The sequence below is a fragment of the Mastomys coucha genome, unplaced genomic scaffold, assembly GCF_008632895.1.
Source record: "Mastomys coucha isolate ucsf_1 unplaced genomic scaffold, UCSF_Mcou_1 pScaffold23, whole genome shotgun sequence".
Lineage (NCBI taxonomy): Eukaryota > Metazoa > Chordata > Mammalia > Rodentia > Muridae > Mastomys > Mastomys coucha.
Window position 1 is genome coordinate 51830414 of NW_022196906.1, and position 14317 is coordinate 51844730.

The following is a 14317-nucleotide window of genomic DNA, read 5'->3' on the forward strand; positions in this document are numbered from 1 at the left end:
AGTAAACTTGAGTCCAGTGATAGCGCTGAAGGTTAATAAACTATTAACTACTGAGCCACAGAAAGCACTTTATCCACTAAGCCATCTATCTTCCTAGACCCTAAACAACGTAATTTTTGAGTCGGTTTCCTTATGTGTAAAATTAAATAATTGGGCTTTGGGGAGTGGGGGAGATCATGTGACCTAGGCTGTCCTTGAATCCCCTTTCCTTCTGCCTCTGCCTCCAAAGTGAGGAGATTATTGTCTTGAGTCACTACTCCCAGTATGAAAAAAAAATTTTTTTTTTCTGAGATTCAGGTTGCATAGGAGAGCCTGAAACTCCCAATCCTTAACCTGTAGAGGGTTGGGATTATAGCATACGCCAAAACGCGGGGGCAAAGCCGTTATTCTTATTATAGTTTGTCGTTATTATCGCCACAATTCCAAACTGTGATCGTCTCCTCCGTTGGCGATTCCAAATCCACATTGTCCATGGCTCACTCTGCCTTTCCTCCCACGCAGGAATGTTCAGTATGTTCACCCGGGTCATCGGACCAGCAACGGCACGGCGCAGGCGTGGTTTGTCCTCGACGGCCGCCGTAGCCGCCGGCGGCCGCATGGTGCCCCACCCGCTTCCGTAGGCGCGAGCTCCGCAGTGGGCCGGCCTTATGCTCCGCCCAGCGTGCGTCGCTGCGTGAGTCCGGCCCCCACGAACTGCTGTATTGCCCGCGAGCTCACACCGGCTTCTCTTCAGCCTCAGCCAGTGAGCTGCGGTCGCTGTCATGCTCGCCGCTGCCCTCCGTCGCTGTACCGCAGCCGCGGCCGCCCGGGGCCTCCTGCACCCCGTCTCGCCTCCCAGCCCCGCCGCCGGTAAGGCCCGCGCCCGCCACAGCCCTCGCCCGCGTGTCCTTGCTGTGACCTGGGCTCCCGCCGCCACTCGAGGGCAGGCTCCCTGGCGGCCTAGCCTTTGCCCTGCGAGCCGGCGGTGGAGCCCGGTGACCGGAGTGCGTCCGCGGCCGTCCGGAGTTATGTGGGAGACTCCTCCGGGCCTCCCTCCCGCCACTTCCTGACGGCGGATCCGCGGCAGGGTCAGGTGTGAGGACCTGCCGGGGTCGCTGAGGACAGGGCTCAGCACTTCCTTTCAGTTTCTGGGCCGTGACCGTTCCCTGCGCTGACCCCGCAGCCACCTGACCGGGAGTGGCCCCCGCCGGCCTACAGCGTCTTGGCGAAGGTGACATTGAGCCTCCGGGCGCGCCGCCCGCCTGCCTCTGCGTTTCCTAGAACACAATTCGATTCCCCAGTGGGACACAATACCCTTTTAGTCCTAATCAGGCAATTCTCTGCTGGCATTTTGTGTGTCACCTTCATAACTGGGTACGGCCACGTTTAAGGACTGTTGAGCCACGTTCTAGTCCCGGGTTTAAAATAGTTAACTTAAACATGTGGTGGTTTCTAAGAGCCTGAACGTTGACAGATATTAATGTTAAGAGTGTTAACGTTTACAAAATTGGGTACCAAATACCCAGGAATACTGGGTTACAAACATGGGAAAGCTTCGTGGATTTCCCCCTCCACCCATTTAAAATGAGAAGCTTCAGTGCTGGCTTATGAAGTATTAAGTTTTATTGCTTGTTTCCCCTTCTGTGTGATCTGGAGATTTTTGTGTCCGACATTGTTCACCAACAGTGTAGAGGAGGAACCAAGGGACTGGCATTGCTAGATAACTGCTCTGCCACTTAGTGTGTTCTCAGAGCTTCTCCACTAGTACTGTACATCTATCTTATTTTTGGTTTTGTTTGGTAAATCAGGCCGGCGTCCACTTAAAAGAAATGGGATTATTTTATTTTAGAGCCCAGACTGGACTAGAACTCAAAATGGTACTAAAGGCTAGCCAGGAACTTAATGCCTTCCTCGTGCCTCCCTAGTGCAGGGATTAAGGTTGGGAGGCACCACACCCAGCACAAGCATTGTACTTTCAATTAGAGTAGTTGTGCTTGGATCTTGGTCTGTGTTAGTGGTTTTGGGGTTTTTTGTTTGTTTGCTTGCTTGTTTTGTTGTTTTGTTTTGCTTTTTCGAGACAGGGGTTTCTCTGTGTAGCCCTGGCTGTCCTGGAACTCACTCTGTAGACCAGACTGGCCTCGAACTCAGAAATCTGCCTGCCTCTGTCTCCCAAGTGCTGGGATTAAAGGTGTGCGCCACTACCGCCCAGCGATGTTAGTGTTTGATGAAGTTCATGTGTAGATATAAAAATAGCCAGTATGGTGTCCCAGCACTCACAGGGTAGTAAAAAAACAAACTCAGTGGATCTCTTGTGTTCTAGTCTAGCAGCCATGGCTACATAGTGAGACACACACAAAGAAGGGCCTCAGACACTCCAAAATTGTTTCCTTGATTACTTGAACCTAAAGAATATATTTGGCTAATCCTAGCACTTGGGAGGCAGAGGCAGGCAGTTTTCTGAGTTCAAGGCCAGCCTGGTCTACAGAGTGAGTTCCAGGACAGCCAGGGCTACACAGAGAAACTCTGTCTTCAAACATATATACACACACACACACATACACATACATATGTATATATATGTATATATATACATATATATGGCTTCATTTAACTTGTGTTTTGTAATATATTGTATTATATTAGCAACAAAAGAGTCAAATGTGGGGAGTTTAGGATTTTTTTTGGTGGGAAGAGGTTAGATAGGGTCTTAGATAGAAAGTGAAGGTTGCACTCAAGCAACTATGTAGTTGACTCATGATCATCCTCCTGCCCCCACCTCTAGAATGATTACAGGTGTGTGCCACACACTCAGCTTTGGAATGCATTTAGGAAAAGGAAACCTAGGGAGTGTGGGGGTCATGGGTTAAGAATAAGGGACCCAGGTTGGATTCCTAGCACCCACATCCAGAGGATCCAACACCTCTTCTGACCTGTGTGTGTACCCCATAAAATGTCCATACACCCATGCAGGCAAAACATACATAAAAAATAAAATAAAAGAGGAACCAAGGAGATGGTCATATTTTACAGAAGAAACTGTACATTTAGGAAACTGACCTTTTCGTTAGTGATGGAGCTATTTTCTCTTTCTCAGTTAAATTTGAGTTATCCTGATGCTTTTTGGTGTCTTGTTTGCTATGGCAACAAATGCTATTTTTTTCATATAGATGAACAACATCTCAGATGATTTTTTATTTTTGACTTTTTTGTTTGTTTGTTTTTTTGAGACAGGGTTTCTCTATGTAGCCCTGGCTGTCCTGGAACTCAGAAATCCGCCTACCTCTGCCTCCCAAGTGCTGGGATTAAAGGCGTGCGCAATCACTGCCCAGCTACTTTTGACTTTAGAGTTGGGGTCCTGCCTGAAATTTACTGTGTGATTCATCCTGGCCTCAAATTTGTAGCAGCCCTTCTGCCTCTGCCTCCTGGGTCCTGGGATTATAGGCATAGCACCACACACTCTGAAATTGGTGTGCATGCTTGTGTACACACACACACTCTTTCTCTGTATACTCTTGGCTGTCCTTGGAACCACTCTGTTGACCAGGCTGGCTTCGAACTCATAGAGATCTCCTTGCCTCTGCCTCCAAGCACTGGGATTAAAGGCATGCATCATTACCCGACTAAGAATTTTTTTTTAAAGGGAAATTTCTGCTTTTTTATTTCTCTTTTTTGGGGAGCATTGAACTTTGGGAGTTTGTTATACAACAGGGAAAATTTCTTTCTTTTTTTTTTTTAAAGGAGGTTCAGAAAATGGCAAAGGTTTATTGTTATTTAAACAAACTATAGACTAAAGTTCTTGTCTAGGTTTATCTCTTGAGGTTTTCTATTCACCCCCCTGGTGTGCAATTCAGAAACAAAGGCTTTTAGGTGGTTCTCCTTTATACCTAAATACTTCCACAAGGGGGCAGTATTGATTGCAAATGGTGTCTTTTCCTTTTTAGCTGTGTGACCTTGTATACTTATTGATCTTAAGCCTTTCTAAAGTTAAAATAATGTTTTTGGTAGCTCTGAGGTTTACATTTGATAATGCAACTCTTGCCTGACACAAAGACTTAATATGGTCATGCCTTGCTAAATAATAAAATGGAGACTGGTAGGTACCTCCTGCACATTAATCAGTTCTGTCACTGGATAGCTTATAGCCTATTACATACCTAGGCTTGACAAGTCAAGTCCACGTGCCCTATATTTGGTTCATGGTTGGCAGAAATCTTCCAAATATACCTGGTTTATTGTGGTTCACTTCATTTTTAGGTTGAGATTTGTTATTGGTATGAGATCATTTTTGTAATTGAAAGTGAAAAAGGCAAGCAGGGTGTAGTCCTAGTACCTAAGAGGTGGGCAGATTTTTGAGTTCCAGTCTAGCCTGGTCTACAGAGTAACTAACAGTACAGCCAAGGGGGAAGAGGGGAAGAGGAAGAACAGGAATAGGACATGGTGGTTTACAGCTAAGGAGGCTGAAGAAGCCAATAAGAAGATCAGGTTAGTGTGGTGTACAGAGTTGAAACCCTGTTCCAGTAAAAGGAAGGGATGTGGGGGCTGGTGGGTGGTTTGGGAGTACATCCTCTGTTAGCAGTTTCTCAACCTTCCTAGAGCCGCAACCCTTTAACATAGTTCCTCATGTTGTGGTAATCCCAGCCAAAGAATTATTTCATTGCTACTTTATAACTATATTTTTGCTACTGTTGTGAATTGTAATGTATGTATCTGGTATGCAAGATATCTGATATGGGACCAACAGGGTCAAGACCATAGGTTGAGCTACTCTGTAGCTACTCTGTAGCTCTCTTAAGCTTTCTTGTAGGATTAGTTTCCCTAGCCAGTTTGCTCTGGGGATCCTCTGCCTTCTGGGAGCAGAATTATATTTGGGACAGCATGCACACCCAGCATTTTATGTGGGCCTAGATATCCAGACTCTGCTGAGACATTTTTCTAGCTCCTGATATGTTCCTTCCTTCCTTCCTTTCTTTCTTTCTTCCATTCATTCATTCATTCATTCATTCATTCATTCATTCATGGGCAGGGTATCATGTAACTCAGGCTGGCCTTGAATCTCAGGATGACCTTAAACTCCTAAGTTAATGTTTTAAGTAAAACTCTAGTCATGGTCAGCCCTTGAAATTAGGAAATCCTGGCATCCTTACCCTGAGAGCTTGAAAGACCCTGAAGAATAGAAATTGAGTTTTTGTTTTCTTCATCTTTTGGTAAAATGCTGTGGGCTTAAGTAGCACTTTGTATTGCCTTTTTTTTTTTTTTTTTTTTTTTTTTTTTTTTTTTTTTTTTGGTTTTTGGTTTTTGGTTTTTGGAGACAGAGTTTTTCTGTGTAGCTCTGGCTGTCCTGGAATGCACTCTGTAGACCAGAAATCTGGTCTCAGAAATCCGCCTGCCTCTGACTACCAAGTGCTGGGATTAAAGGCGTGCGCCACCATCGCCCGGCCTGCTTTGTATTTGTGCTAGTACTTAACCTAATGTCCTTGAGGTTCGTGTCTGGTCTTAAACTTTGCATCCTCAATAACCCTGGTGCCAAACTTGTTAATGCACTCTGCATATCATTTGCTTTTGTTCCTTATTTCTAGAATTACCACTGCCAAAGGGACTATTATTGGGGCCTTTTGGCCTGATTATCAAGCAGAAAAACTATCTGATTTAACCAAATGTGAACAGAAAATATTGAGCCCCTTACTTTATTTTTCTAAATTCATAGTGTTGGCTTTTTCTAAGCAAATGCTAAAAGCAATGTTAGAAATATCCTTTTGGGTGGCTGAGTAAGGGGAGCCTGGGCTGGCTTAGTTGTGTAGCAGAAGATGACTGAATTTCTGAGCTGCTTCTGCTTCTCAGGTGCTGGTTTATAGATCTGAGTCACTATGCCCCAGGACTCTCTACAGTCTAGGTAAGCATTTAGCCAACTAAACTACATCCTGGCCCAGAAGTAGTAACTGTTTTGAAACATTCACATTTTCAGACTTCTTTTTTCCCCCTCTTCCTCCTCTGATGCCCTTAGGTTATATCAAAGCATTGAATAATTGCCAGAAATTTTTAATTCCAGCCAGGCAGAGTAGTGCACTTTCCAGTAATCTGGAAGGTGGAGGCAGGAACATTCAGGGTCATCCTGAACATACACAGAAAGTTTTTTCAAGCCATAAGACCCTGTCTCAAAACACTCATATGTGGGCATGTGCCACAAGGAAACCCACTTAGGAAGTGAAATAATGGTGTTGGGGGGTTGTTATCTGTAAATGTCTCTGAAAACGAAGTATTAGTTATGCGTGGGAGAAAGAGCTGGACCTGATTCCAGCTTTTGGAAGGTTAAGATGAGTAGGGAGGATGGAGGGTTCAGGCTAGCCTTCAATACACTAAGAGATCTGTCTTCACTGCCTTATTTGTGGGAGGGGTGACTAAGGGACAGGTCATCAACTAAGAGTAAGTTCTACTCATTACTACCCATATATAATTTCAACTTTGTGGAACATAGTCTGGTTTTTGCTGTTGTAGAACAGGGGTGTGTGTGTGTGTGTGTGTGTGTGTGTGTGTGTGTGTGTGTGTGTGTGTGTGTGTGTGTGTGTACCCAGTGGGGTTTTTCCTTTTGTTTGTTTGCTTTGATTTTGTTTGTTATTGTTATTTTTGGAACTAGGTATTGCTATGCCTGGCAGTGGTGCATGCCTTTAATCCCAGCACTTGGGAGGCAGTGGCAGGTGGATTTCTGAGTTCGAGGCCAGCCTGGTCTACAGAGTGAGTTCCAGGATAGCCAGGGTGATCCAGAGAAACCCTGTCTCGAAAAACAAAAAACAAAACAAAAAAAGAAATCACTAAGCAGTTTGAAAGTGGTTATGCTAGTTTATATTTGCACTTTAAATACTCTGGATAGCTTTTTGAAAAAGGTAGCTTAGGACTTCTAGGTAACCATGAGATAGAGGGTTAGTGCAGTCTTTGCTTTGTGGTATGTAAAATGTGTTAGTCTTCTAAGATACTGAATATACATGAAGTTTTGATTAAGTTTAAATGTCAGATACATTTAGGTCTAGAGACCTTTTTCCTTGTCAGAGAAATTCAGACACATTCATCACATTCATATACGTGTTCCAATTTGTTTGGAGCCAAGGTTGTGGAGAAAATTTATCTCTGAGAATTGGAACTTAGCCTATGATCTTCTGGGGCTCAGGGCTGGTATTTTGTTCATGATGTAAATGGTGTTTGTCAAGGGAGAATTCTTTATTTGATTGTATATTCCTTCTCCTAAAATAGTTTGGGTGTTTTTGTCTGCTTCTAGTTTTCTCCTTTTCTCTCAGTCATCATATTAAGGTTAAAGTGCATATTAGGAGCTGAAGAGATGGCTCAATTGGTTAAGAGAACTCAGTGTTCTTAGGAACTCAGTTCAGTTCCCAGCAGTCAGATCAGAAGACACACAGGGTCTTTAACTCCAGTTCTGTAGCATCCAGTACCTCTGACTTCCAGGGGGTACCTGCATTCATGTGAATATACCCATGCACAAACATTCACACAAACACATAATTAAAACTTACTGTTGAGTGTGGCTGCAGATGTATGTATGCTATAATATGCATATGGAGGTCAGAGGACAATTTCATTGGCTCTTACCTTTCTGCCTTTATTTGGATCTTTAGGTTTGTGTGGCAATTGCTTGAGGCAGGGTTTTTGCTAAGCAGCCCAGGCCGAGCTCACTCTTGCTTAAATTTCCAGAATGTTGGGATTATAGGGATGTGTCATCACACCTAGATATATAATACTATTTGTTTTACTTTGATTAATATTTAAGATTTGTTTTCTTGCTTTTTGAGGCAGTATCACTCTGTAGCCCAGATTGTACTTAGAATTCACTTAATAGTGAAGGCTAACCTTGAAATCAGTCCAGGCAATATAGCAAACTCTGTCTCAAAAATGAACAGAAAGACAAGTTACTAGACACTAGACAGCATGTGTCAGACACTCTGTACATTTTTGTCCCCTTGTGCTGTTCTCTGCTCTTCTCCCTGCCAGTGACTGCATTAAGGACAGGATATAGCATTTACAGTTCAGAATGGTCTAACACTACTAAAGTCAATGCTCTTTTCCTTTGTAGCTGTCTGTTCCATTCGCTGCTATTCTCATGGGTCACACGAGACAGATGAGGAGTTTGATGCTCGCTGGGTGACGTATTTCAACAAGCCAGACATCGATGCCTGGGAATTGCGTAAAGGTAATTGGAACATAGATGCATCATGTTTGCATGGGTAAACACGAACTATTTCCACTATTTTATTGAAAGCAACTAGTTTGAAAACACATTGTATGAGTTGGTGACTGTCACACAGCTTGCAGATAGAAAAGCCTGCAACTTCTATAATGTTTCCTATAAAGTGTGAGTTTAAAACTAGACAGCAGGTCTGGAGTATAATAGTCAGTGATAGAGCTCTTGCCTAGCATGCATGGGTTTTGTGTCTGGTCCCCAGAACTGGGAAGAAAGAGGGAACACATGCACTATTGACATTTGAGCCAGAGAACTCTGTTGTGAGAGGCTGTTCTCTGCCCTGGTTTAACACCAGAGTTACTACTTTTGTGCCTTTCGGATAATTTAGATGAGCAGTCATTTGAGTAGGAACAAGTAGCACTAATGTTAACTAGTCATTAATTGTAAGTGTACTATATAAGTAATCTCAGATCAAGAATCTGTGGCAATATGGCTATGGATATGATTGGTTCTCCGATGTAGTCTTTAAATATTTTACAATAATAAAAGCAAGCATCCCAAATGTTTTTAACTTCTCTGCCAGAATGTAATGGCCCTATCTTGCTGCAGCTGGGGAAGTTCTTACTTAAAAACCTAGAGATCTTACTGATGTGTGAAAAGAACAGCAATTCTGCATTTTCGTCAAGTTTTCAATTTTCGTGATGTGTCATTTTGTACAGACAAAAAAGTAATCATGCCCAGGCATTTTCTGGTTGAATGTTTTATGAGTCTTTACACTAATGCTTCTCTATAATGTCTTCTTTTTTGGTTTTTCGAGACAGGGTTTCTCTGTGTAGCCCTGGCTGTCCTGGAACTCACTCTGTAGACCAGGCTGGCCTCGAACTTAGAAATCCGCCTGTCTCTGCCTACCAAGTGCTGGGATTAAAGGCATGCGCCTCCACTGCCCGGCTTATAATGTCTTCTTTTTTTTTTTTTAAAGATTTATTTATTATTATGTAGACACACCAGAAGGGGGAGTCAGATCTCATTAGGGATGGTTGTAAGCCACCATGTGGTTGCTGGGATTTGAACTCAGGACCTTCAGAAGAGCAGTCAGTGCTCTTACCCGCTGAGCCATCTCGCCAGCCCTTATAATGTCTTCTTAATGTCATCATTTGGGCCTCATTATCTCTCCTTAGGCATTCTTCTGGTTGTTTTTAGATGGTTTTTCAACACTGTTTACTTTAAAGCATTCAAAATTCCTATATCGTATTAACAGTTAAGCATGTAAGCGAAAGCTCCAGGGCTTTTCCTTTAATCTCAGGACTGTTGCATAATTCTGCTAATTCTTTGTGGAACATTCACTGTGTTCATACTAGTTTGTTACAGATAGAGTCTCATTTTACAGATAATAGTGGCCCAAACAGATGAGCTCACATGTCCATGATTCAGTAAGAATATAGAGAGCTAAGCCATGGAAAGTAAGTAGATAGATAAACTAAATTTTAGTGTATGAAGAAGGATATTTCAGGATAATGTCAACCTTTTTTTTTTTAACTTGACAGGGATGAATACACTTGTTGGCTATGATCTGGTTCCTGAGCCGAAAATCATTGATGCTGCTTTGCGGGCATGTAGACGGTTAAATGATTTTGCTAGTGCTGTTCGCATCTTGGAGGTTGTTAAGGTCAGTAAAATAATGATGCTAACGTTGTTTCAGAATAGGTGGGCCATATCACTTATTGACACTGGTCTGACTTCAGCATGCAATGTCCTTTTAAGTGTGGTTATCCATGAAAGAACATAGTGTATAAAAAAGTTTAAGGATCTAGGCATACCTCAATTCCAACACTTGGGAGTTTTAAACTGGTAGTCAGAAGCAGGTGGTCTCTGAATTTGAGGTCATCCGTATCTACATAGTAAATTCAGGACAACCAGGGCTACAGTATAGTGAGAGCCTGTCTTTCTTTTCTTTTCTTTTCTTTTTTTTTTTTAAGTGTCGGAGAGATGGCTCAATTGCTAAGAGCTGCTGGCGCTCTTAACTGGGTGCTCCTCCCAATACCCATGTGGCAGCTCACAACTGTACATAACTCCAGTTCCATGGGATCCAAGGATGCCCTCACACAGACATCCAGGCAAAACACCAATGCACATAAAATTTTTTAAAAAATAAATAGAATAGATAAAAAATAGATAAAATATGAATATTATCTGCTCTTCCAAAGGACCTGGGTTTAATTCCCAGACACCACATGACAGCTCACAACTTTCTTTAACTCCAGTTCCAGGGTATCTGCACCCTTACACAGACATGCTTGCAGGCAAAACACCAATGCATATAAAAATAAATAAATCTTTAAAATATATATATATTAAGATTTAAATAAATTTTTTTTAGGTTTGTAAGGGGAAATTTACAATACCTTAACTGTATTGACTAGGATAATTAAGGATTCTGTAAGCTATCAACCCACTCAGCACTGGTAGTTAATTGAGTTAGGCCTTTAAATTGGAAGCAAGTTAAAACTTTCCTTGTGTTAATTCTTCTGATGTTTGACGGGCATGTTTAATTATCTTTTCAAAATTCTGTCATGACCACCTTGAGCTTCTCATCCTCCTATCTCCACTTCTGCAGTGCTAGAATTACAGGAGTTCACACCTGGGTTGTGGTTCTGAGACCCAACTAAAAGGCCTCTTGAACAGCTGGTGGGCTTCTACCAACTGAGGTCTAACCCCAGCCCTACAAATGTGATTCATTTGTTAACAGAGACTATTCTCATTACCACAGGACAAAGCAGGACCTCATAAGGAAATCTACCCCTATGTCATCCAGGAACTTAGACCAACTTTAAATGAATTGGGAATCTCCACTCCGGAGGAACTGGGCCTTGACAAAGTGTAAACTCCTTTGGTAAGTAGCATGTCCCTGGCAGTTCAGAGTGGTGGTTGATGGCAGCACTGCCCTGTCTTTATGTGTGTGTGTTTGTGCCACGGCAACTATGTGGAATTGAGAAGACATTTTGTATGAGTCAGCTTTCTCCTACAGTGTGGATTCTGGGGTTCATCTCAGGTTGTCTGCTGGGCAGCAAGTGGCTTTGACCTGCTCAGCCATCTTGATCAGCTCTGAAATTACTATCCTGACTGTCTATGTTGTTCTGACTGCTAGGATTCCCTAGCTTTAAACTTTTCTGATTAGGAAAAAAAGGCTAAGTACCAGTGGTGTAAATGATGAAGAGGCACCCAGCAGTGGTGGCACACACCTTTAACCCCAGCACTTGGGAGGCAGAGGCAGGTGGATTTCTGAGTTCGAGGCCAGGCTGGTCTACAGACTGAGTTCCAGGACAGCCAGGGCTACACAGAGAAACCTTGTCTCGAAAAACAGAAAAAAAAAAAAAGAGAAGAGGCTGCAAAGTCAGACCCTTGTAAATTGATTGGGGCAGTATTAAAAGCAGAAAGTGCTCCAGAGTGGAGGTGATTTCCTGGGGCTATAGTGCCAAAGGTCATTTTAAATAAAATATCTTCATTTTAGCACTTTATTGGCTAATTCTGTGCTTTTTTTTCTCTCTCTCTCTCTGCAGATGGGCTTCCCAAGGACTTAACTGCTATTGCTACTTGATTGAAACAGTTGCCTGGAAATGTTTTATTTGAACAAATTTTCCTTTGAGTATCAAACCATGTAATAGTAACTTGGACTTTAATAAAGGGAAATGAGTTTGAACTGAAATTAGGTATTGTGCCATTGTTTGCATTGAGAAGCAGAGGCTGAGCTGGGCATAGTGGCACACCCCTAATCCCAGCACTAGGGTGGCAGACAGGTGGATCTCTTGAGTTTGAAGCCAGCCAGGGCTACATAGAAAAAGTCTTAGAGACAGTCAGCAAGGTGATCTGGAGAATGTGCTGTGCAGCAGCCGGCTCTTCTCTGCCTGCTCTCAGCAGCTCCTTGTTAGCGTAGACATCGGAGTATTTGCCTTTGCTGTGATTGGTTTGCAGGCATGTGGTTAAAGACTAGAGAAATGGGTTTACCCCTTCCTTGAAAGAACTAAGAAAACATCCCTGTCTTACTTCAGGAGCTCCATAATACTGGAAAGTATCTCACTGCTTTCTGCTTATAGGTCAGGGTGACAACAGTACAGCTGTATTACTATAACAGGAAAACAGTATTAAGTTGAAATGTAGATGCCTTGTGTTCTCAAGATATGCCGGGAGTTTTAGTAAGTCTGATTTGTTTGTTTGTTTTTTGTTTTTTTGAGACAGGGTTTCTCTGTGTAGCCTTGGCTGTCCTGGAACTCACTCTGTAGACCAGGCTGGCCTTGAACTCAGAGATCTGCCTGCCTCTGCCTCCCAAGTGCTGGGATTAAAGGCGTGCGCCACCACCGCCCGGCCCTGATTTTTATTCTTAAAGTGTTCATCAAACAGTGTTCAACATCAACATGTTCAACCATTGAAACCTACTATGATCCAGTTTTACTCTCACTTGTAATAAAATGTGATCCCCTACCAGAAATCCTCTCATTCCCTGGTTAAGAAGTAGAATTGGGGAACTGGTGAAATGGCTTAGCAGTTAAGAGCACTGACTGCTTTTCCAGAGGTCCTGAGTTCAATTCCCAGCAACCACATGTTGGCTCACAACCATCTGTAATGGGATATGATGCCCTCTTCTGGTGTATCTGAAGACAGCGACAGTGTACTCATATACATAAAATAAATATGTAAGTAAAAAAGAAGAATTGGCCAGGTGGTGATGGCACGGACCTTTTTCTCAGCATTTGGGAAGCAGAAGCAGGTGGACCTCTGAGTTTGAGGTCAGCCTGGTCTATAGAACAATTTCCAGACAGCCAGGGCTATACAGAGAAAACCCTGTCTCAAAAAAACCAAAAAAAAAAGAAGAGAAGAAAAAGAATTATTATTATTGTAAAATAAACCCATGCTGTTGCTTTTTCGTTTCCTCCAGATATTATTTAGATGATTCATCCCAGGGACTCATGCCGATGTCCTGTCCTTAGAGGATCCTGTGTTTGTGGGAAGAAACATTAAGAAATATTAAACAACTCCCCAATATAGCAAATTTAAAAGTTCTGTGAACATACATTCAGGTACTATAAACATAAAAGGCATTAAAGGAAGTACCATTTTAGTTAAAGCCTCAAGAATTGGGTAGGGTGTTGTTAATCCTAGACCCCAAAGATAACTTTACTTAACTGTCATGTTTGGCCTTTTTACCACTGGAGCGGGAAGAAAGGATTTTTTTTCTTGAAGCCTCCTAATCCTCCTGCCTCTACTTCCCAATTGCTAGAATTATAGGTGTGTACCACCGAACCTGTCCAGGCTCTTAATATAGAAGAACACAAACTTATTAAAATGGTCTGTTTTCTCGTGGCCATGGATGAAAACAGCGTTCCCATCTATGTACCATGATGTATAATATACTTGTATATAAGGTAATGCTGTAATGGTCTTCATGCTACAGACTTTGAATGTCTCCTGTACCGGACATGCCAACACTGACAACATGTTGGCATGTCCGGTACAAACAGGAAGGAAAGCAGAGGCAGGAAGGGAGGCTGAGCTGAGCCATTGGCCGGTGACAAGAGTGAAACTAATGGGAAGAATTTAAAGTTTGCAGCTGCAAGAGATGTTTACCATGGAAGGCCCTTGGAGTATAAAATAGGCTAAAGGTTGACTTGGTGAGAAGAGGAGTGTGCCACCACTGCCCAGCTATGAAGTTACTTTAATTGCTACTTAATAACTGCAATTTTGCCTCTGTTATGAATTGTAAATATCTGGTTTCAAATGGTCTTAGGCAACCCACATGAAAGGGTCATTTGACACCTGGGGGGGCTGGTGTCATGAGCCACAGGTTGAACACTGCTGTTGTAGACCATTCATTAACTGAGGTAGGGTAGTTTTATAAATTCCCACCTACTACCAGCTCCTGACTTTTGCCCCATAAATAGCCTTCACCCCCAACTCCACATATTTTGAATCAACTTTGAAAAATGTATGCTTTCAGGCCAGCAAGATGGCTCAGTGGGCCAGGGTGCTTGCTCTGAAGCATGATGAACTGAGTTCAATTTCCACAGCTACATAGTAGGAGACCCCAAATCTTGGAAGTTACTCTTTCACACTGTGTGTGCATGCACACTTTCTTTTAAAAATTGTTTAGCAAAAAAAAAA

General features: G+C 42.7%; 1 protein-coding gene across 1 annotated transcript; it reads left to right on the plus strand.

The window, feature by feature from the left end:
• Positions 1–640: 640 nt before the first annotated feature.
• LOC116071976 (cytochrome c oxidase subunit 5A, mitochondrial) lies at positions 641–11867 on the plus strand. The gene is made up of 5 exons (XM_031343137.1): positions 641–849; positions 8057–8173; positions 9709–9830; positions 10932–11054; positions 11722–11867. The coding sequence occupies exons 1-4, from the start codon at positions 762–764 to the stop codon at positions 11043–11045; spliced, it is 441 nt and encodes a 146-aa protein (XP_031198997.1). The 5' UTR covers positions 641–761; the 3' UTR covers positions 11046–11054; positions 11722–11867.
• The last annotated feature ends 2450 nt before the right edge of the window (positions 11868–14317 follow it).